Source organism: Solea senegalensis, unplaced genomic scaffold (assembly GCF_019176455.1).
Source record: "Solea senegalensis isolate Sse05_10M unplaced genomic scaffold, IFAPA_SoseM_1 scf7180000013203, whole genome shotgun sequence".
NCBI classification, from domain to species: domain Eukaryota; kingdom Metazoa; phylum Chordata; class Actinopteri; order Pleuronectiformes; family Soleidae; genus Solea; species Solea senegalensis.
In genome coordinates this window covers 39141-64250 of record NW_025320778.1, presented here as the reverse complement: position 1 = coordinate 64250, position 25110 = coordinate 39141, and the positions used below count along the sequence as shown (strand labels likewise).

At 40.6% G+C, this 25110-nt stretch overlaps 1 protein-coding gene across 2 annotated transcripts in view; it reads left to right on the top strand.

Moving 5' to 3' along the window:
• Nucleotides 1–15035, top strand: part of pde3a (phosphodiesterase 3A, cGMP-inhibited) — a 46638-nt gene extending 31603 nt beyond the window's left edge. For both annotated transcript variants that reach the window (XM_044015290.1, XM_044015289.1), the window contains 14 exons: nucleotides 244–489; nucleotides 4816–4961; nucleotides 5037–5152; nucleotides 5236–5479; nucleotides 5585–5661; nucleotides 5950–6146; nucleotides 6920–7060; nucleotides 7185–7296; nucleotides 8435–8542; nucleotides 8752–8951; nucleotides 9593–9796; nucleotides 9930–10091; nucleotides 13323–13608; nucleotides 14498–15035. In XM_044015290.1, the coding sequence (XP_043871225.1) occupies nucleotides 244–489; nucleotides 4816–4961; nucleotides 5037–5152; nucleotides 5236–5479; nucleotides 5585–5661; nucleotides 5950–6146; nucleotides 6920–7060; nucleotides 7185–7296; nucleotides 8435–8542; nucleotides 8752–8951; nucleotides 9593–9796; nucleotides 9930–10091; nucleotides 13323–13608; nucleotides 14498–14805 (2547 nt within the window). In that variant the 3' untranslated portion in view covers nucleotides 14806–15035. The remainder of the gene's footprint in view (nucleotides 1–243; nucleotides 490–4815; nucleotides 4962–5036; nucleotides 5153–5235; nucleotides 5480–5584; nucleotides 5662–5949; nucleotides 6147–6919; nucleotides 7061–7184; nucleotides 7297–8434; nucleotides 8543–8751; nucleotides 8952–9592; nucleotides 9797–9929; nucleotides 10092–13322; nucleotides 13609–14497) is intronic.
• The last annotated feature ends 10075 nt before the right edge of the window (nucleotides 15036–25110 follow it).

Below are 25110 nucleotides of genomic sequence, written 5' to 3'. Positions count from 1 at the left end.
ACAAAATGCAATTGCTGACTCTAAAACTTTAGTTATGTTAGACCAAGGAGACCGTATTATTTTGGAAGTGGTGGATGTGTGGATGTGGAGGTTTATTTTCAACCGTAAGATGTTTCATGTCACTTATCATAAAGATAACCACGTCATCTTCAGTCACGCGTCAGTATAACGCGACGGTTGCTCACCGAGATGTCACTTATATTTAACCCACATGAACTCCTTCTCTTACCTTCTTCCGTCTAGTCTTCGGGCACCAGCGTGGTGGTAGACATCGCGGTGATGGGCGAGGCCCATGGTTTGATCTCAGACCTGCTGGCGGACACGTCACTGCCACCCAACACCTGCACCTCCCTGAAAGCCGTCCACAACCTGCTCAGCACGCAGATCAACCTCCAGCCTCTCCATCGGCCTCGCGTCCCTGCAGACACACACACCTGCTCCGATTCTGAGGAGGGACCTGAGAAGACAGACAGAGTGGCCATCCCAAAGGTAAACATTTGTCTTTCTGGAGGACGCTTATTTTTTGGTTTAGAGTTATCCATGTTCCACTGTGCAGAATACAATATGAAAACTACAGGTAGGATTGAGCGCTCTTTCCTGCCTTATAAAACCGGCCTGGTTGTCACAGGTTTGGAAGTACTTTAAGTTAGCGGCTTAAACTAAGCGTACAGAGCTGCTCATATAAACCCACTTTTCTCGAACGCTAGAGACCGCTGTCTTAGCGCACAAGCAACACAATCCGTCAGGCTCCACAGAGCCTCCTCTGGCATCCAAAGGGCTTAGTAACTCAACATGTATTAAAGTGTAAAACTGACTAAGTGACTCTTAACAGTAGGACACAAACTTCGCAATCAGCAGAAGTAAAATGTTCTCTAAAATTAGAGAAGTTAGGTGTGTTGTAGCCTTTCACACACACACACACACACGTTTGTGCTGCGGTCCTTTTGTGTACCAGGCAAACATTGTGACTTCAAAATATTCCAGTGCGATTTGATGCTGTGAAGGCCTGATCAACACTGAATGTGTCGCAAGTGCATCGCGGCTACGTCTCTGTTGCATTCGGCTCGACTTTCTCTTGACAATACCAATATGTTTATGACTGTATGTTCACAAAACGCTCTGCTGCCACCTGCATGTGTGCGTACGTGTGTGCCAGCACAGCTCGTCCTTTTGTCTTCTACTAGGTTTGTGCTAAATTATAGAGAGAGAAAGAAAAAGCCAGTGAAGTCTTCAGCCTGAGAGAGAGAGATGGAGAGAGCGCTCTCAACTCTTCCCTGTTGATTTCTACAGAACCCTTCAAGGGTCAGGGTGGGAAACATATCTAGAGCGATGTGTTTCCTCCTAATACTTTTGCGTTCCCTTGCAGTGCAGCCTATTTCATTAGCCTACATTACAAGTGCATGGAGTAGCCATGGATAACCTAGAATTTCTTTTGGTGTCCTCTGGGTGCAGCGTGGACCTTCTCCACGCATCTGGCATACATAAATCTGTAGCCATGCAGGCCTCCAGAGCTTTGGAGTTCCCTCCAAATGAAGCACTCAGCATATTCCAATGCATCCCAGTGTTTTTCTTTAAAATGTGCTTTAACATTTTCAGACAAATGATCACACTCTGTTTCGCAGACAAAGCCAGTAAGGAAAGACAACGAACAAATGCAGAAGTTTCGCTCTAAACCAGGGGTCTCAAACTCAAATGACCTGTGGGCCACTGAGTGTCTCGTCTGGTCAGTCTGGGGCCAGTCAAGTAAAAAAAACGTCCAACTTTTTTTGGGAAAAGCAACAGTCATGGTGGACGATGTGAGCTCAAAATGATATATCAATATGCCGTATTGATTCCTTTTTTATATGTAGCTTTTCTGTCTTTATACTTTCAATCATTATTCAATTCATTATTCCGTACATCCCTTTGGTCCACTGTTTATTTGTTTTGAAGTGCTTTACAAATAAAGTTGGATTGGATTGGATCATTTCAAAATAAAAGTGCTTATTTTAATATGTAACAATATCCACAATAAAAAAACAACATATTTATGATGCAAAATTAACTCGTTACAACTTGATATTGTTTGGAGGGCCACATGAAGTCGATTGACAGACTCTAGGAGGTCCCGTAGATTTCAAGGGATTATTGTAAATAAAAACTTTGGTAATGAACACAAATAAAATAGATTTATTTGAGATGACAGTTACGTATAAAGGTATTATCCCATTCTCCTTTGTTAAACAAGTATGGAATCTGCCCTTCATGAGATATTATTATAAACTACACAGGCGACGGGTTAAACCTGGTGAAGCGGCTCAATCTATTCAGTTCTGTTGTGTGGCTTTGAAGCAAGGACAGAAATAGCAGCTTTTACTGAGCCTCACAGAAGTCATTTCTTGCGAGGTTCCTTTTTGTGACTCTTACTAGTTTTCAAATCAAGCTGCTCTGGCTATTTGTCCAGTTTATTGCAGCATCCAGACATTCCACCACTTTCAGATGCATGGATTAACAGTATTTTATTTCATATTACTGCCGGAACTACTTCTACTGTACGTTCAGTATTTGGATTAGACATGGGCCGAGTACCAGGTTCATCCCATTCATTATAGTATAGAAATAAAGTAACAGACATAATGTGCAGTCATCCATCACGGTGAACATCATGACTATTTCTATTTTTGTGAGCTAGTTTATTGTTGCATAATAATGCAGCACAGTGTTTCAGGTCTGCACTTAAAACTGCATTACCACAAAATAATCCGATTCGGCAGACATGATCTTCACGGTGATTGATTACCACCTCTCTCTGTGATCTGAGATTTGATTTCCTTCACTGTAGGAGAAGCAAACCACAAAGCATTGAATAGCAACAATGCTCGACTGTATTGTAAACAGATGAAGAAAGATGGACTTTTTTTCTGCTGTTTCTGAAATTAGATCCTCCACCGCTCTATGTGTTCTACTTCTACTTTGTTAAATGTCCGTTTGTGTGTGTGTGTACCTGATATACCTTATGTTGTAGGGACCGAAATCTGTTTACACCGTCACATTATGTGGACAAAAATGTAGTCCCCGTTAACGTAAATTAGGCTGAAGTCAGAAAATGAATGTAAGTCAATGCAATGTCCTCTGAAGTCATGGAAACCAGAGTGTGTGTGTGTGTGAGAGAGAGAGAGGGTGAGAGAAAAATCATAGCAAGTTTATGGAGATTCAAGCTGACAAATGAGTTTAGTGTGACGCTTTACAACAAACTTTACTCCACTGCAAGACACCCAAGGGGAAGTGAACATTTCTCCTTTCTGTTTAACATTCTGTCTTCCATTATGCTATAGAACAAAAACAACAAACATGGAATCCTTTCATTTCAGTGTTTTTATTTTTTTTGATGGAGCCACAGCCATTGCTTCAGAAAAAGAGTCAATTTGTTCACTTAAGAGTTAAATCTCTCAAATGTCAGATGTACATACTACTGCTCAAGTACGTCTTCTTTGGATTATCAAGAGAACGACGATTAAATGTCAGTGGAGATGGATTCATTTAAAAATCTGCACATGAACTGTCAATTAATATTAATGATGTTTGTTCCATTGCATCACAGGCTATATAAAGCCATGTAGACATGTAAAGAAAGCAAACACCAATGGTTGGACTATTTGTCTTCTTTATAACATACCGTACATACAATACCCATCTCTAATTCTTCAGCCTGCGGTTCTGTCAATTGTACAATGACCCCAGGGCTTCAACTAAATATCATATATAATATTATCCATTAATCTTCAATTTAATTTCTTCTTCCATTATTATAATTACTTTTCTTGATCCATGAATTTGATCGGTGTTTTCCAAACCTCAAAAAGTTGTAATCGCAGAACGTCATCTGCAAACAATATGATTAATTGGTACAGCCCAAAAGTACAATAACTAACTTTGTCATTTACATCTGGGAAACCTTTTTGAAAATGACTTTGGTAGAAGTTGAAGTCACATTGTGTATAATATTACTTAAGTTAAAGTCTTAAACTACATGACATTTACTGAACTTAAGTGTCAAATTGTGTGACGTAAAAGTATTAAAGAAGAGTTAGGATCGAGCCATGGTAGCTCATGATAGGGTGAGTTGACGTTCAGCTGGAAGGTTGTGGGTTCAATTCCTGGCTCAGCTGCACTATATGTGTCCTTGAGCAAGGCACTTAACCCCATGTGAATGGTAAAACTGTAGTGTAAAGCAGCTCAACAAGACTAGAACAGCTCTATATAAATACAGACCATTACCAACTCTTCTTCTGATTTTTTTTTGGTAGTAACGAGTAACAAAGATAGCTAGAGGAAGTGTAGCGGAGTTAAAGTAAAAGTTGCTAGAAATAATAAATTAAGTGAAGTACACATATGTGAGGGTCCACACAGTGGTGTAGTGGTTAGCACTCTCGCCTTGCAGCGAGAAGACCCGGGTTCAAGCCCAGGGTTGGAACAAGGGCCTTTCTGCTTGGAGTTTGCATGTTCTCCCCGTGTGTGCGTGGGTTCTCTCCGGGTACTCCGGCTTCCTCCCACAGTCCAAAAACATGCAATGTGGGGAATAGGTAAATTGGACACTCTAAATTGACCATAGGAGTGAGTGTGAGAGTGAATGGTTGTTTGTCTCTAGTTCTGTGTGGCCCTGCGATGGACTGGCGAACTGTCCAGGGTGTACCCCGCCTATCGCCCGATGTAGCTGAGATTGGCACGGCACCCCCGGCGACCCTCTGGTTGAGGATAAAGCGGTAGATGATGACTGACTGACACATATGTGAATTTTGTACATTACAACACTGTTTTTTTGTATTTGCATTACAGCGTATAAGGCGGAGTCTGCCTCCAGGGTTGCTGAGGAGAATTTCATCAACATGGACGACAACCACCTCAGCTACAGGCCTGCCCACCATTGAACCAGGTCCTTTACGCCGAGACCGTACAGCCAGCATCAAACACACCCCAGACAGGTAATGTTTGAGTCACACCCTCAGTAACTGTGACAGAGCAGCAAGACAGTGATTCATTTCCTTACATGAAAACAGTGAATGCTGGAACAACTCAGTGATGATGACCATCTCAAAGAGCCGCTCTATGTCCGCCTCCTGTGCTGCCTCCGTCACCTTCAACCACCTCTACAGCAAACCACTGGGAAGACCAGGTGTGTGCAAAGCCAATTCTCAATCAAGGAGGTCTGTTTTGTTTTTTAATTGTTTTAAAAACTGGAAAAATGCTTTTTTCCAGGTTTCCCCCCTTCCAACGTTTCACCTCCAGGCTCTCCGTGCCCATCGCCTCCAGTCCAGGGAACACCTGTCTCCAGTCCCACAGCAAATACGTGTTCAGTGCAGATTCCTGAGCCAGCGGGGCCACTAACAGAGCAGGCCCCTGTCTCTGTGGCCCCCAAGAATCATCACAGAGCCTTAACTCACAGCCAGAGCGCCCCAAGCTCCACCACGCCTCACTGGCAGCCTCCGTCACTCTGTGGCAGGTAACACATCCAGGCACACTCTACAAAACACCGCTTTATCCCGTCAACCTGCTGAAAGTCAGGGGTTTGGTACATGTCAGTGTTTCTCTGCTGTGTCTCCCTCAGCTGTGGCAGGCCGTTCAACAACCGCCTAAAACTCGGAGTAGAGTCTGTTGACAAAGGAGACAGACTACCTCATCCAGGTAAACCGCTGGATACAGTCTTCAAGCTCTGAACTAGTACTCAGGATTACACATTCCTATCTGCCTCAGCTGTAAAACACGCAGCCATTGCAGTACTACATCATGTATATCATCTGCCATACTGTCTGTTAGTCTGTCCCTGACAAATATAGTCAGTTATGAGATTTAAAATTGCCACCGACTGTGTTTTGCTCCCAGACATTAATCGGATCGACACAGACGGACACATTCTGACCGTTGCTGATGTCAGTGAGATCCACAAATCTAAAATGTGTAACGTTTCCACAGATGAGCGCGTGGTGGCGTCGTCAGACTACGACAGCACCTACGACAGCACCTACGAGACCAACCACAGTGACAGCAGTGACTTTGCACAGAACGAAGAGGAGGGAGAAAGTGGCAAGAAGTTGTCTGAAGCCAGAGAAGGGAGCAGGGAGTATCCAGCAGAGGGCGTGGTTCTCCATCCGCTCCTGCCATCACCAGAGGTATACGTATACGCGGTATATTTAACCCTTTAACACCGAGCGTATCACAGACCTGTTGCAGGAAGCTGACGAGAGAGGAGAGAGTTGTTACTTTAAATGTGTTTTATACTGTTCAAATTTAATCTGGTGTTCATGTACTACATGAACTTTAGTGTTTTTTTCTCAATAAAAACATTTTTTCTTCATTTTAAATTGTTAATATACTATTTTAACAGGCAGTAAATTGTAAATAACTGTCAGATATTGAGGGTAATTCTGGAAAAATGGGCAAAAGCACTTACTCACAGGACATTTTCTGGCGCTTTTATGGTTAAAAAGATGAAAGTCCAGAGGGACATTTTGAGGCTTAGGTGTTAAACGGTTAAACAGATAAAAACTGGCTTTAACGCGGCATCAACAAGACATTTTTCAGTTATCTAGGGCAAATCAGAACATTTTAAAAGGTTGGGTTTTTTTTTAAATGTGCTTGTAAACACATTAAAATGCCAATTTAACGAGTGTACACTGACACATGGACAGCACTATTTGAGTATTTATCACATTAAGACAATAGTATGGCAGTCAGATTAATACCTGTGGTGTAGAATAGCCTTTATTTGTCATGCAGCGTAAAAACACAACGAAATTGGGGAGGCTGCTCCGTGTATTCACATTTAATCACGTTGTCGAATGATGTCAGAAGCTAAAATTATGACATTCATTTTATTTAAGCTGCACATTTGCCATTATTTTATCTGACCACTCCCTCTGTAAATCCTGATTCTTCCTGATAGGACAAGCCGCCGATCTTGGCCCAAGACAATACAGCGATACCAGGGCTGGAGCCTCTGATGAGTCAAGTCAACAACTGGAACTTTCCCATTTTCAGTCTAGCGGAGAAAACTCACAGCAAGACAGGCTGCATCCTCAGTCAGGTAATCAGTAAAACCAAGACTGCCATAGAGTGTTTTCAATTATTGACACATAAGGTGTATGTAATATAAACCTCATGACGATGAATAGTGGTGACAATATACTGTACATCCTCATGTGTTCCAGGTTTCTTATAGGCTCTTTGAGGACACCGGTCTGTTTGGGATCTTCAGGATTCCAGTGCAGGAGTTCATGAACTACTTCCATGCTTTGGAGAACGGATATAGGGACATCCCCTGTGAGTAGAACACTCCCAGGTTTATTAAATTGTTTGAAATAGTCATAGTCGTCGATATTCAGCATTACATTTATCGGCCACAAGGTGGGTGTATTGCTCAATCAGTGAAACAACACCACTACCTTTTCCTTTACAGGTCCACTCTCTGCTTTACAGATATATCTAGTTTCCTGAAGCTTAAATGTTAGTATTTTTATATGAAAATAATCTCCATGACCAGATGAGAGGTAGTTTGAGGTGTTATTAATATGTTTTCACTTTAAAAGCCTGGTGTTACTTATTAAAGTAATTTAAACATGGCATGAACTATTGGTAGTAGTTTTTTGTTTTGCCTTTTTTAATTACAAAATCTGTACGTTATACGTAAAATTACTTCTTTTTTTTAACCACAGCTGTAGTATTACTTCTTTTTTTAACTGCAGCTGTAGTACCCACTTTCAAAATATGAATCACTTTGTTTGTTGTGTAGTTTTTCATAGCGTGCCGTGTTGACTTCCTAAGAAAACAGGAAAAACCCTGCTCAGTGTGCTATTTTTGCATCATATGTGGATTTTCCCGATTCACATTCTCTTGTTTACATTTTACACGCGCTATTATTATCTTCTTGTTTTTATGTTTCCTAATGTTTTTTCCTTTCATTTATAACTGTATATCACTTGTTCAGTTGAACTAATAAATCCTTCTCTTACATCATTATTGCAATTTCAGGACTGCCGTCAATATCAGCGCTTAAACTCCTTAAAGGTCCAGTGTGTCACAATTTGAAGGGTTTAATAACATAAAGTCAATATATCACCCTTGCATATGTTTGTATAATAGATAATAGCTTTGACATAAAAACTATTTGGGTTTCATAGTGTTTTTATATAAGATAATGGGCTTGTTATTCAGAGGCCACCATTTTAAACCGACGTGTTTCTTCAGCAGCAAACGGACATGCTTTTTGTTTTGTTTTTTATTGGGATCTTACTAGACGAATGGATGGACCCTGATGCACATTGTAAAGGGAGAGATGAGCAGAGGAGTCTTCAGTCTGTTGCACTCTGCAGTCTCGCCATTAGATATCACTAGGTTTTACTACTCCTGATGCTGCCTTGCAGTGTTGTGGATTACCATATACATATTTTACACTCTCCAGATCACAATCGGATCCATGCCACTGACGTGCTGCACGCTGTCTGGTTCCTCACCACTCAGCCTGTGCCAGGCCTGCCAACCCTGCTGACTGAGAACGGGATACACACTGGTGAGGGGTTTTTATACACACAGTAGTTTAATCATGGCCAAACTTCAGCATCAAACACCTGAGCCTTAAGTCTGCCCAGTTAAATCTCTACCTTTCCTTAGATTTGTTAGATTCCATCAAAAATATTTTGACACAAAACAAAATCCATAAAACCCAACCGCATCTTTTCCTTGGCTCAGGATTAGTTTGTGTTCTTTCTGTCCTCGCAGACACAGAGAACGGCATTAGACGCGGTGCCACAGGCTTCTTGGTGTCCAAGTTGAACCCAGTGGAGGAAGAAGGCTATGGCTTCCTGTGTGGCCTCATCCCAGCCCTGGAGCTCATGGCTCTGTATGTAGCTGCTGCCATGCACGACTACGACCATCCTGGAAGGACGAATGCCTTTTTAGTAGCTACCAGTGCACCACAGGTAAATAAACACAGTGCTGATTGACCCGATTGTTTGTTATCAAATTCGATTCAAAACTTTTGCCACTACTGCAACTCCAGTCAGCCAACCAAAGAGTAAATAGGCAAGCTCAGACTTTATTGATCATTTTATGATCATTTCCCAAAAAAAGACCCTCCAACCTAATGCAAAACCATCTAATGAACTGACCAGGTATTTGAAATCTGCTTGAAATCTGCTTGGTGTTCATTAAGTGACCAAGGCAGCAAGAAAATAACAAATCACTTCAACATGTTGAGCTGATAAGATACAGTATCTGATGTTGGTTATGAAATGATTTGTCGTGTTAATAAACCCCATTTGTTCTCTGATATAAGCTCAAACTACAGTAGCAGCACAACTGAATTTCAGATCTGTTCACTATCAATGAAACTATTCTACAATCCTTTGCTAAAACTCAAATGTATGGATTATATAGCATAGTATTATGACGTACAATTGTAATAATATAATAATAATAATTATAGTAATAAAGATGCATTTGGAATGTAAATGCAAAAATAATAATACAAACATGCTCAGGCCTTGTTAAACTCCTGTGGCTTCTCCAGGAAAAAAAACATTCATGCAGGTTAACCTCACTCACTCCTCTGCCATCGTAGGCTCTCCTATACAATGATCGATCAGTCTTGGAAAACCATCATGCAGCTGCAGCTTGGAACCTCTTCATGTCTCGGCCCGAGTACAACTTCCTCACAAACCTTGAACACGTGGAGTTCAAGCGCTTCCGCTTTCTGGTCATCGAAGCCATCCTGGCCACCGACCTCAAAAAGCACTTTGACTTCCTCACAGAGTTTAATGCAAAGGTAAACCATCACACACACTCGTCGTCATAGCGCTCGCGCCTCCACCACGCAGCTATGGTCTTTTCTGCTAGCCCGCCCCGTAGGATATTCTACGCAGTGAGTGATACATACTGGACTGTGTGCGTCCTTCCAGGTGGGCGATGAAGGAGTGAATGGAATTGATTGGACCAACGAGAACGACCGCTTGCTGGTGTGTCAGATGTGCATCAAGCTGGCTGATGTCAACGGGCCGCTGAAGTGCAAGGAGCTGCACCTGCAGTGGACAGAAGGGATCGTCAATGAGTTCTACGAACAAGTACGTTCTTCTAAGTCTTTTGCATTTGGGCTTCATTCATGAGGGCTAAGTTTTCCGAACTGTGGGAGTGTTCTCACAATGAGAATTTAATCAGTGAATACATTCTCAAATACTATTGATTAAAACCCACCGGGCTACACCTTATGCAGTCCAATACAAGTAGTCCTGTAGTAAGTCCTCTCTTCATGGAGGTCATGTCTTGTTTTTGAGAAGTGCTAATTCAGCTGTATTTCTACATGTATTTCTCTAAAAAAGGTAGAGAAAACAGTATTTGAGTGGAAAAAAAACACTCAAAAGAAAATGGCAAATTTAAAAGCCCACATAAACGTCAGATTTATATCTACAACTAAAACGACTGCCCAGTAAGCATGTGTGTTGTTTGACTATAGTTTGATCCACACATACATTATATAATAAACATTAGTCATAATGAAGATAATGATTAAAAACCTGGGGGTGCCACTGAGACACTTTTGAATCACTTAAGAAAGAAATACTGGCAGTGACAACTGAAATAACGAACAACACGATCCATGCAGAAACTGACCTGGTAAAAGCTACGGTTAAAAACATGGAAGAGGGACTGTCAACATGGTGGAATGAGGTGGTGCGTGTGTGCAAACCACTGTAACACACCTCCTTCCTCATGGAGGAATAGAGAGAAAAGTGTAAAGATGGATCACACGGCCTCGCTATATACTTGACTCTCATTTCCACCATTTTAACACAGAAGCAAATGCAAATAGTGGACATAAAAACATCACCAATTACTGTCTCTGATCATGCATGTGTTTCTTTTTCATGGGCCATAGCGGCTATAGACCCAGAACTCCTTTTTGTTTTGTGGGACAGTGTCAGGGCATACTTGCGTCGCGCTATTATTTCATATGCAAGTGCAAAGAAAAAGAAAAGGGGAGCAAAACAAACTGAAACAGAAGACAAAACGAGGCTTCTTCATCAACATCAACATCAACATCAACAACAACAACAACAACAACAACAACAACAACAACAACAACAACAACAACAACAACAACATGAAAGAGCACTGACCTCCAAGCTGCTTGCCACTCTAAAATAAGCACACCCTCACCACAGAAAGGATTAAGGGCAATTTATGGCCAGACATACAGTATAGATCAGAAATATGAAAACAAGCGAAATAGCAAGTAGAGCGTCATCTAATACTGTGCAGAAGTTAAAGATGGATGGTACACCCCTTACAAAACCAGGTGAGATCTCATCATATACAAGCAACACAGATACTTGTACAGACGATAATAATGTGGCAAGAGATTTTAAATGACGTCAAACAAAGAATCTGAAACTATAGCAAAATAAAAGTCATGGCTAGAATGTGTTGACACACAAATATGCAACCATATCTATACAGTATATTTTACCCAAAACTGAGTACATGTTTGTGTAAAGTGTTTGCACTGAGATATTCCATCAAAACCATACATTTGATTCTAAATTAGAAATGTTGTTTTAAAGTTTTTAAAGAGGATTTTTTTTGACTCTTTGGCTCACCTTCCTGAACAGGAAGGACTATAGTTTCTAGACCAATGACCCTCCAGCAGGTCGGACACAGAATCAGAATCAGAATCAGACAAACCACTTACCGACGAGCTCATGAATTTGTCAGAAACTACTGTTGACAGATGCCTGGCAACAAATCCTCCTCTTAACCAACAATGGCTCTAATTGGTCAGTTCCACTTGATAAATATAGAATCTGATCAGCCAGATAGATATGACCACGGCATGCAAGTTGAATAGCACACATTTGAGACTTTTAAACCATAGTGCAGGTGTATCCTTAACCATTCAAAAACAGACCAGCACATGTTTTTTTCTTCAAAAAAACATGTGCAATGTAGGCCACTGATGGCCTCTCTGTCTGATCCGTGTCAAGTCACAGAAACATAGAATTATAGGCTGACGTGTGTATGTCCTCGAAGCAGTGTTGGGGGTGGGTTTTTGACGAGGGAGAGTGGGCGTGTAATATGTTTCCTGTGGCCAAACAGATCATAGGTTGTCCTTGATGACACGCTGACACAATGATGTACAGTCACAGAGAGGAAAAATCACAAGGATAGAACTTTGGAATGTCAACGCACGCACACACACACACACACGCACAGTGTGGTGACACCATCTAGCTATATGGTTGCCATAGCAATTGAAGCTGTTGCACCTCTGTTCTGCCACTGACATCATAGTGCAATGAAAAAACATGACCTAACTTAAACGACATGAAAATAATATCACTGTTTTCCAGTGGGTGCATTTTTAAGCTCACTATGAATCCCCTCAGACACTGAGAAGATAATGCCAGAAAGATTATGAATGACTGTTTAAAACATGGGATCATCATAGCAAGATCCTTGTGGATACTAACCAGAAACTGTGATGTGGAAGGAACAGCACAGTGTATGATTACAAACCCCGAGTATAGAGTGCAATCCCTGCAGTTGTGACACACAGCCAATGTCCATTTTGTTGACAAAAGATAATAATACGTCAGAACTTTTGCCAGAATTTGTTAATAGTGGCCTTGTGGTTACAAAGTCTCCGACTCAAAGCACAGCACCGTCGCAGATCCTTGCAGAATGTCTTATTTGTGTGATTGATATCCGCAGATCGGCCATTGATGTTTTTCTCTATTTGTAGTCTTCTTGACCTACTTTCAGGAGGCTGTATTCAGAGTGTGTCTGGGACTTTTTGTGCTTGCCATTGAAGGGAGGGAGGGAGGGAGGGGGGGGCACACTGTATATCTCAGTCTGAACATCTTCAGTGATACAGACAGTCTCTGCGTGAGAAAACTGTTACTCACGTCATGTTGTCAAGAGTTCCAAATCCTATGCACAAGTGCAAAGGCTGTGTAACCGTGAAAAACAACTCAATAAATAATGAAGCTGCCCGTGTGTTGCTTTGTTCTTTTTGTAACTTTGCATTTTGAACAAGCAACAAAAGACAAAGAAAAAGACTGATCAGCATTTGACCTATTTTGCACTTATCATGTGTGCAGTGAGTAAATCTATTATCGGTCCCTGATGACGTTAACAGCTATTATCACCAGGAAAAACATTTGTCAATTACAGGTTTCACTTAAAACCAATAGTACGTCTTATTTCCTTGACAAATATACGGGGCAGTCTATGGGGAAAATATCTCTCTCTCTTAACACTGTCATACTGTCACTGTCATTTTGTTGTGCTCCTTCCAGGGTGATGAAGAAGCAAGCCTGGGTCTTCCCATCAGCCCATTTATGGACCGGTCCGCTCCGCAGCTCGCCAAACTCCAGGAGTCATTCATCACTCACATAGTAGGACCCCTGTGCTCCTCCTACGACTCGGCTGCCCTCATGCCGGGGCGCTGGGTTGAGCCGCCAGAGACACAGATGAAGCCAGAAGAGTCAAAGGAAGAACAAGATATAGAGGAGGAAGAGGAGGAGGAAGAGGAAGGGGAAGATACAGCAGACGAGGATGTATCAACAAGTTCTGACACCTCCCGTATGTTACCCTTTGAATTTTTTAAGCTGCACAAAATATCTCACAAGATCATATTGACTTGCATGTGTCAGTCAGTGCAAGCCCATGTGAAGCCATGGCAAAGTAGTGTAGCATATAATGTCCTGTTTCACCTCTGCCTTATTCACCATGTGCACCAACATGGGGCTTGAAACTGCAACTCTAAATCTACACTTTATAGACCCACTTGTAGGGGGCGGGACCTCATTCCCAGAATGTAAACAGTGTGCGCCATCTTTGCAAACGGTTACGCTAACAGGACCAAATGTTAACCCCTATTCTAGTAATACATTTCCTTTAATATCTAAATGGTACATATATCAATCTCGTTTCTTATCGAATATAAAAAAGGGTGTTTCAAAGCAATTGTATACAAAAGAGCAGTAATATCCGTAGCGCTGATAATGCAGCACATTGTGTATTGCTAGTTTTCTGCTGTTGTTTACAATAGCTTTTACTCTTACAGTTATACGTCTCCGCTCATTTTTAATAGACATAATTTCAATTTTACATTAATGGATCTACTGCTGTGAAATATTTGGAAGGGATGTCAACATACAGAATTGTCTTTTGAAGAAACTGTTTGACCTTTTGGGAAATGTTTTCTATTCCTTCTCTACCTGAGAATTAGACGATTGCTTATATTCTTATACATTTCCGTGACACAGTATGGAGCCGTGGCCAGAGATGGTTTATTTGGATTCACATTAAGACTGGAAGACTTGAAGGGGAAATAAAAATGAACCGATATATAAAAATATAGCCACTGTTAACACTTCAAAGCAAAAAAAATGGAAATAGTCCTCCTATTCTTTCAAAGTCATCGACTTTATTAGGAGCTTTGTCTAACGGTTGGTTTTGTGTCTAACAGAGCAACAAGAAAACGAAAAGGTGAGACGGAGGAAAGTGTTTTGCCAGATCATGCAGCATCTTTTGGAAAACCACGAGATGTGGAAAAAAGTGATTTCCGAGGAGGAGGAGGGGGTCCAGAAAGATGACCCAAAGTGCATCAGCAGCCCCACTGTTCCCATCACAGCCATTCACGAGGAGGAGGAGGAGCAAGCAAGCAAAGAGGAAGAGCTGACCGACGGCCTCGATGAAAGGAAAGAGGTGCCGGCTCTCGAGGAAGAGGAAATCCTACCACAATTAGAGACTCCAGGAGAAAAAGAGCCAGAGTGATATTATGGACTTTTGCCTCCTCTTAAACCAGGAATCTGAACATTGTCTAAAAATGTTTGTTTCTTACGTAACTATGACGATATGGTAGCCAGCACATCACTTTGACACAACACTGTAGAAGATGTTATGGGTAATATGTGCCTAAAAAAAAAAAAACAGGGTTTGAGAACAGGCATGGTGTATGCCTGTCTGGTGCGTCTGACAAGAGCAAAGATGTGATTTGAGCAAAAGAGGAATTGCCTAAGAGTCTGAAAAGAAAGAAGGTGATTGAGACTGATTTTATTTTTGTTGTGTAGTGTTTGTTTTAGTCTGGGTCTGGTGTGTTGCCCTCACCCAGACCGCTCATCCTGCACTATGAGCCAACCATGCTGATACACTCATTCATGCCCACCGTTAGTAATACACTGTCACGAGCCCCCTACCCTGCTCATTGGAGCCCATGCCTTTAGCCATCAGGATGAGGATGTGCAACAAGCTCCTTCTCCTCGAGGACAATGGGATGAAAGCCACAGGGAAAAGCTTCAGAAGGCAGACAGGGAAAAAAAAAAGAGCCAGTTGCAATACATTGTGTATGCAGACACACACACACACACACACACACAAAATGCTGCACTAGAAATAAATTCCATGCACAGAATTGATGGGAAGCAAAACAAAGAACCCCTTTATTCTTGCTCAAGGAAAAAACATTGAAAACAATCAAAACAGTCAAACAATGCTTGTTCTAAGTTGCATGATTTCTCCCTGGCTTGTGTTACTTAGTCAGACCAGTACACCTACATTCTGTTTCCAGGGTACACAACTCAGGAGGCAAGTCGCCCACAGAAAGGGAAAATAGGACCCACAGTGTCCTTGTCCTTCTTCTGGTTCTTTGTATGCAGTTGGAGACGCCATTGATTTACTTGACATCCCGAGACACGTTGTTCCCTTTGCGAGTGACAAAAGTAACTGCAAGATACACAGAATTATTGACCCAGAGTATGAGTCCATATTTTACGTCACTTCCTGGGATGTTTTACCTGATCTTTACTGTAATGGATTCCTTATAATTTCTAATCTGGTATGTAGGCCAAATGCTTCAGAGAGTGAGTAATCCAGTAAGCCGTAGTGGCCCAGGCTGGAGCTGACTCACGGCTCCAAATCACCCCGAGGGGATTTACTTCAAGACAAAAAACCTCACAGGTCGTGCGTCACACCACACCTCTCTCCTGTACGCGCTGTGGCTGCGTCTTGCAGATTTCTGGTGGCAAAAATCTGTCCACAGATACAATCAATCGAAACTGCCTCTGTGCCACATGTTGCCACAACAAGACACGTGTGCACACACAGGTGAAAACTGCATCGACATCCAAACAATAAACTCTGCCTCGTCTCAAAACAGCCTTAAATGCTCCTGAAAATGTTGTATACCGTGTGTAATCACTCCTCAACAAGAGCAAGTTATAAAAGGCAGAAATTGAGACGTCCACACTATACAGTTTCTTTAGGCCAGCAGACTTGTGGCACCTCTGGATGTGTGGTGACGGGAGGAAAAGAGTCAACAGTGAGGCTCAGTAATAACAGAAGTTGACGACTTGTTGTCTCACGTCATTTTCCAGCAGACTGTGTGTGTGTTGTTGCAACACTTTAAAGTTAATGCGATGCTTTATGTTTTCCCGTCGGTAAGTTGTACCTGACATCGGAAAAGGCAACAGGTGGACTCATAGGGTTTTCTTGGACTTTTCCACAGCACGTCGAGCAGAATATGGAGGAGGTGGATAAGGCGGAGCAGAGTGTGGTCGTACTGTATCTTGCGGCTGCAGTTGTTTGATGCATTTACTTAAGTAACTTTCTCCTGAGATGACAAATGGTGTGTCTGAGGTGCACGGAGAGGTTTCGAATCATTCATTAACATTCTCAGACAAAAGAGCAGAGACAGAGCGTGTGCAAAGTCCTGGATGAAGGGATGAACACTTGAGAAAGTGAAGCGAAAACAGCAGCAGCAGCATCAACAGAAAGGGAAACGGTAAACAAAAAGAAAGATGACTGAAACGTCATCTCACAGAATAGTAAAGCAAACCACAAAATCTGTTAAACAAGCTTGTTTGCTGATAGTGTTTTTACTGGCTGAAGTTCCCATACTGTGACCCAATTTCTTAACTTTGCTTTCTTAATAAGGTCTAAATCCTCAGCTATATCCGTTGCACAATTATCAAAATGCCCATTGTACAAAGAAGGGCTAAACTGTGCAACATAATGCCCTTGACTGCTTATTCTCTGTACAACAGTGTGCAGCGGTTGAGGAAAGGAAAGCCTGTGTAAAGCCCAAGCTCATTGTTCATGTTTCAGCTAAATTTGAGACGTCTTAAGAGGTGTCGAAAGTCGTCTATTTATTTATTTTTACTTTGTGGGGAGCTATTGCAGACAAAGGAACTTTATTGTTATCCATCTTAACACGCTATTAAAAAGCTAAATTACCTCGAGTGTTGATGCCATTTAGACAGGAAAACCTTGGGCAACATAGTCCATAATAAAAAAACGCCTTGTTGCCAGGCAACAGGAAAGAGGAAAAAAACACAAAGTGATGTCTGACCCCCGGATAAAATACACATCTTACCTGCCAATACAAAAGGCAACAGTGTGTTTGTTGCATAAGCAGTGAGTTTACAAGTTTCTCTCTGGACCAAATGTCTTCCAGTCGCCTCCCCCCTTTTGCATTATCATGACATACATGTAGCAGCGAAATTGACCTGTAAACTTGGGAGTTTCAGTCATTGTCAGTGGATACACAAAAGCCGACATGGGCGTTTTCATTGAGCGCTGTACAGAAACACATCTTCCAAACTTCAGTTACTCAAAAAAGAACTTGTCAAAATGTCAGTGAGCCTGATGCCTCGCGGCGTTGCAGTACGACATGTATGAGATTGAGCTTCACGCACTGTAAATACGGCATAAAGACGCCTCAACTGCAAACTAATGTGCAGACTATTGAGCTGGATGAAGTGGATTGTCCCTGTATGTTTAAAGATTCCATTCTGCTCTGTTTTACTTGGCGAAATCAACGCTTGGGTTGAAGGTTTGTCGAGTTTGGCAAAAGGTCTCCGTTCGCAGCTCTGCCTCGCGACGACGTGTTTGCACTCCACAGTGCAGCAAATTAAGAGACTAATCAAAGCTGTGATAGAACTTCTGGGTTGCTACTTTTCTTTTTTCTTTTTTTTTTTTTACAAACAATCTAAAATATTAGAGGTTGCATGTGTAGTTATTTAGGGACCGTTGAGTTGGTTGTATGAAACGTGATCTTTTAGTCCAGGTTTCAGGTTCTTTTTACGATGAAATAATACCAATCATAACATTGCAGTGTTTTTTCTCAAAGAGCCTCAGTAGAGTATGAAAAGCTTCTGCCATGTGCTTGAAATGTGCACTTCATGAAAAAAAAACTATACTTTTGGAGACTTGATGTTCACTGGGATTTAAAAGGTGTTTGTCTCGAATGCTAGATTTCAAGTATTCCATCAATAATTTAGCAAACAATGAGCTAGGGCAGACAAGACCATACAGAAATACTGATGTTTTTGTTTGTTTTTGAGTATAATCCCCTGAATATATGATTTATTATTATTATTATTATTACCCCAGAATGTTTATATTAATTTATATTTACATAATGACAACTGAAGGTGACCATATAGTTGGCTCTCCTATGTGCTTGGAAGGCAAACGTGAGGTAAAGAGAGCGTTATTCAGCTGCAACAGCTTCACCATTAGATACTGTTAATTCCACACACATGCATCTTATAATGTAAATGAGATCACGATTGTTAAACATCATGGCATGAGGGTCATGCTTTCATGTTTGCTTTTCTATCTTAGTCATCATCGGTACTTCGGCCACTGGATTGCAGAGCATGCTTTTTCCTTCCTTTCACACACAAAAAAACAACGACAAAAGTTCAGGATCTCGAGTCAATATCAGTGTTTTCTTGTACAGAGCGGGGATGCTGCTTGACTCGATTGACTTGTGCAAACCAAAGAAACTTTTTGTGATTTGCACAAAAGAGGTTCTGGACATGAACACACTTTTATCCAACAGACCAGAGCTCATGGGTTTTTCCACATCTGCACGTTCTGTTGTTCCACTGTCGCGTCAGTAGTCCGCAGGAGCACTACAACGAAACTGACCAAACTCTCTGCTCTCAGACTACAAGTCCCTGTAGATTCCTTTTTGATGGTTTAAACCAAATATATTTGCTTTTTTTTGTATTGTTTATTGTTTCGACCATTCTTCAAAAGGGAGCTATGCGTCAGTGCCATAACATTTACACACACGTGTATGTATGTATACATTGTTTGAATGCGATATTCATCAGCTTTTCTTGTTTTTCATGAAGAAAACCAAAAGAGAGAAGAAAAAAAAAAGAGAAAACATTTCTTTCTAAGGCTTGTATGTTTTTATCTACTATAGCAGGCACGTTACAGACTCATTTCTTTTAATCTCTTCAGTATCTTGCACTTAACACATGTAGCAATACCTACAGGATGGGGAAATTGTGTTTCACCAGTATTTTAAGTGGAATATGACATTTTATTTCCGCATATTGTTTGACTTTGTATAAAAAATAAATAAATATATACTGTACAGATTCAAAAGTATATTATAACAAAAAACTTTTAGAAAATATTTATTTTTACTGTTTTGTAATTTAGACACAATACTGTAGCTCCTCTATTGCCAGACTTACTGGAAGTGCCTCTTGACAATGTATTACAACCTAACTATACAATATATTGGGACTATTAGAACCTGTCACTAGAAGAGCAGTGTTTATGTTGTAATGTGAATATTGTTGAATAATAAGATTTATAAATGCTGCACATGTGTTTGTCTCATTTCGGCATTTCACCAAGAAAGGGATTATTTTACTAGTAATTTGCAACCAATTTTAAAATCACTGGAAAACTGAAAACTCTTTGTAATTCCATATCACTGTTTAAAGTGGAACGTAAATCTTTTTTCAGCACAAGCTTGGGCCGGGTGGTTGTGTGATTCTCCTCACTGCCACCTGTGTTTTCATCACCATCCATTTTGTATTTATTTCTCCTTAGCACACACTTTCTCCTATGTTCTGTGCCGCACTAACCCTAACCCCTAATAAAATGCAGAAGAATCGTTGTCATTTAAAAAATGAGATCACGTGTAGTTTTGAATCGAGATCTTGATTTTTTTTCTTAACCATTTATCGTGCAGCCCTAGTCCAAATAACAAGTAAGAAAATGTAATTGTGCTGTTTTCAGCTCCTTACAAGCGCGATATAGCGGCTGTGCTTCCACCTTGTGATGTACATAAAAGATCACACAGAGAATATGTGATTTATATTTGTTTATATTTTAAAATACCTTTGCATTATAACCTTTGTTTATATTTTAAAATACAGCTGTAATTGTGGTTAAAATGAATTAAAATGAGCTCACAGCAAGACAACACTGTTTTGCACACTGTCACCAAAGCAGTGAGTGTCAATAAAAAGCATCCTCAGTGGGTGCAAATTATGGGTAACTCATTATGTCACCCAGCATTTCAGGTACTAATAATATCAGCGTAAAGCAGGAAGAATACAGAAAGAACATATGACTGGTCAGTTCTTTCCTCCCTGCAACCCCATAACTTGATAAGGACACAAGTCCTAAGCGTCATTCAGAAATTATCTTCACTGATACAAAGTACTGCATGTATTTTTATTGTACTTAAAAAATATCAGATGTGCAGTTTGCCCTTCAATCTGTGTCTACGTCATCATTACACACAAGACAACCTGACTGACAACAATTGTGCCGTCTCAAGCAGAGATGAGGAGCAGAGGTCTGGTCAACGAACTTCTTTCTCGCTTCGCTTTGAAAAAACAAACACACAATCATTTAGATTTAAACTGTACAGTAATGTGTTGTCATGCCTGAGGGCCTGCATGTGAGTAAATACCATGACTATGTCGAGTCTGGGTGAGGATAATTGATCATGGTCATGTTTTCATCACATTTCATGTAGACACAATGCTTAAGCAGGAGCGGATGTTAGAATATCATAAATGTATAATATCACTAAAGGTTTTGTGAGTGTGGACAATGTTTTAAAAACTTGGATCGATAAAGTCAATCCATGCTTTGACATAATTATTTGAAGTATTTTTAATTCATCTGTTTCAGGATTTTGAAAAATGAACTACGTTATAGCGACTATAGATCCACAGTAATCCCCTTGCTAATCTTGTTCTCACCGCTTTTCCTTTGAAAAGCTCCTTGTCTGATCAATTTTGCGTCTGCCTATGGATTTCACCAGTGGCTGTGCTACATATCAAGAGATGATGTCCCTTTCTCCTGTGTACTGTGTAAATGCCAAGTATGTGTTTACAACAAATCAACATTTTTAATCTTTACAATGCCTTCTTCTGACAAGGTGTCAACGAGTGGTTCCCAAACCTTTCATACCAAGCACCACCTGAGGAAATATTGAGCTCTCAAAGTAACGCCATCATCACCGACGTTAAAATACAGTGATTTAAATAGGCCGAGCAAAGTCAGCTACAGACTTTTCACAGGAGGCAGAGATCATTCTCTCTCTCGTCGTCATCCTCCTCTTCCTCACATACTTCACACACTGGTATAGGGAATTTAGATTAAGGTGGAGCGAGAGATACGGTGACTCTAATTATTATTTCATATGTTTGTGTTTGTTTGTTTCATTTTCTAAACACACTGATCACATACCCTGGTATACACAGCAGAACAGTATTTTGGATTCTTCTCCATGTACCACCAGAGGAAGCTCACAGTTTGAAAACCATGGGTGTAGAATATTTACAATGTTCACACTGCTAAAGTTCTCTTCCTCTCATCTTTCACCTATTTCACTCTCCACTGTTTCCCCTTTATTTATTGCCCTCCCTCTCTCCCTCTCAGTAACCTGTGACCTTCTTAGCCCTAACCTTGTGACCTGTGAAGAAAATGAAAAGCCTTGTGGGAAAGGAGGAGTGATCTCCACTCGCCACCTGCAACATGATGTCTATAGAAATTGGTGAATAAAAATGTATCAATTTCTGATCAATACGGAACGCGTCTTTTAATTTTTACGTCCTTATTTTTATCATGACAGAGAAACGACTGATTAGTCCACTAATGAAGATAGGAATAAGGAAATAAGGTAAACTCCTCCTCCTGCTGTCCAGCCCTCCTCTCCATCTGTCTGTCATTCATTAATATCCAACAGAAAACAGGCACTTTCGATTGGTCTTCCTATTCACAGTGAGTCCTGTGTATCATGGCAACGGAGGCGCGACGAGATGTGAAGGTAAAATGCATACATGAAAATACAACATACAGACAATCTAAAAAACACAAAACACAAATAAAGTATACTATTGAAAAAGCCATGCAGCTCTGTGGGGATGTAGGCACAATGGCTCTTTGAGCTACTATGACCAGGTACTACGCTCACGTTAATAATGTTAACAATCTATGTTACCATGCCAATATAGAGCCATGCTGTTATCACGGCTAAAAATAAAGCCAGGGAACTGGTGTCAAGTCTCCTCGCAGCCTTTTGCTGCTAGCACTAAAGCAAAACTGGGGCTGAAAAAACTCTAATACTTATATTCTAATATACAAAATAGTAATCCAAAACACACCTGTGTTTAGGTTGAAGTTTCATGCATCGTGGACTACATCATTTCAGTAATCGGGGGGAATGGGCAGAAGAAAGAAAGAAAAATATGTATTTCAAGTCCAAAAAAAAGACGACCGTGCCATGAACTGCATGAACATGGATGTATCTGGAAGATAAATCATATACCTGTTTTCCTGATGATTGTGTCAGACAAAAATTCAAATGTATTGAAGTAGGACAGAGATAGTCACTTGCTGCTTTGATGATTTGTTTGTTGTTTTCGATGTTCCTGATTGGGGTAGTACATTTTAGACACAATTGCCATTTACTGAGTTATTGTTATTAATCCTTACTCACTTTTAATGTTTTACAGTTGATCCTATTTTATTTTACTATGCAGACTCATTTGTATTTTTTTGTCACTTAACTGTTACTACTAATATTGTGATTGCCTTGCATATTCAATTAGCCCCCAAAAGCTCAGTGTTCAGGCAGCTTCCCCTGAATAAATAACAGTGAACGTAGTCATTATTCCTACAGCAGAGAGGACATTGACTACCTATACATGAATGTAAACCATTAGTCAGCTTGTCATATTACAACGTGTAATCCATGTTAATTCTCACATGGTGTTGTTATTTACAGGCCAAAGTCACATGGTCACGACACAGAAGGTTTTAACAAAATGACCATCATCCTTTGGGAGACACACTTTACAGCAGCCACGTATGACATGGAATCAAAATCAGCCCAAACTAAAAATAGTTTAAAAAAGCTACAGAGCTTTAAAACAACAACAAACTATATTTTCCTAATATATGGAACCATGTCTGCCAAGACAAAAGACAAGCTACAGACGTAACAAGAGGCTCTTACTGTATATCCAGCAATAAAAACCACAACAATCAAATTATTTCCAGGACAACCAACATTTTTCACGGTGCAGACTATGCAGAATGCTTATAAAGGTCAGGAAAAAGTAAAACAACTTAAACTTAACGTGGTTGTTCAATCAAATCCACTTAAATCCAACATGCTACATGTGTTTTAGCTATAGCTCCATAACATGTCTGCATGTCTAAACCTCACTGACCATGGAAAGAGTGCGTTGCAGTCACCATAACGGGAGAATGTTGTGACTCCTACCAGTAGATTTCCAAAGACACGCATGTGAAGCTGTTCTGCAAGGCCTCAGGTTCAATCAAACATTTGTTTGTTAGCCAGCTAGCGAGCCATGGAGCACATGCAGGTTCATCTGTGGTAACCATTGCATTTTGGTCTGTGGTGCACGTAACGGCTAAAACAAAGTGTGTTTCATATCAGCTGGGTTTCTGTTATTCATGTGGAGTTTTACTGTTATATTAGCTTTCTTTTGTTCTCACTTACCCATAGACCATGCTTTCCTAGAGGTGAAAGTGGGCGGCGACTGAGGGCTTCCTACTTGCTGACATCACCAATAATACCTTGGGTTGAACCATTAATGGGGGGGTGTATTTGTTGTATGTTTAATGTGGTGATAATGTTATGTCACTTAAGATGTGTTTCATTGTAACACGTCATGACAGAATTCAAGACTAATGTCTCATTTTCTTTGCATTGAAATGATGATACTTGATAAGCTTCTGTCATTTACTTGTTTCAGGCGAGAGAAAAATGTCTTGCTTCCTGAAAAATCTTAAAGGGAAAGCAGAGCTTGTAAATCACTGTTTGTGCCTTCATGACATTAACTCTGGTTATGGCTCCCACGGCAACCAGTAATATTATGTATCTCTGTCTTCTACGATCAATCCTTCCACGGTTCAAATCTTGCGTCTTCTGCGCCAATCACGGTGGCCAATCAGCGTTGAGATTCTCCGAATGACGTCACGTACATGCCAGCAGCCAGACCTGTTAGAGGGAACGTATATTTTTTGTATGTGGACAAAAAATATACGTTCTTCTCTGCAGAAGTTTGTGTCCACACACAAAAATAATAAGTTTGCCTTCACTTTGTATGGAAACTTGTCGCGCGACATTAAAATAAGCATTAAATAATTCAATGGCCACCATCTACAGGCAACAGGTTTCTCCATTTGTTGCAGTCTATAGTCTCACCATTAGATGTCACTAATTCTTACACACTGGACCTTAACAATAAGTTGTATTTCTGCTTGATCTCGAACATCATCATATCTTCTTCTTCTTCTTTCGGCTCTCCCTTTTTTCGGGTAATACCACCAAATTTGGCTTGGGTGGACATTTAATTACCTCCGTCACGGCTGTTATGTTTTGGCTGAGTCCAAGTGTCTGTTGAAGCAGGTCAAGAATGTTCAAGGGATGTGGGTTATGGTCAGAGGAGGTCACTTATTAGATTTTGGAAATTTGGATCCAGATGAAAGATTTGGGGGAGTTCATTGACAGAGGGAAAACTGAGTGGCATTGATGGATGTTTGCTGTCTCTCAGTGTTTTCTTTAGATTTCTTTAGTTTTGTGCTGGTGAGAATGTTACTGTTTGAATAGAGCAGTGAACATGACTTTCATATTAAACGTGGTAACACCAAATCTACAACTACACAACTTCTCAAACGACCTACTGTATATAACCGACAAATGACAGCGCAGCAGCTTATTAATAAATGCATGATACTGGAAATGCTATGCTGTGTGATTCCAATAAAGCTCATTTGAGTAGA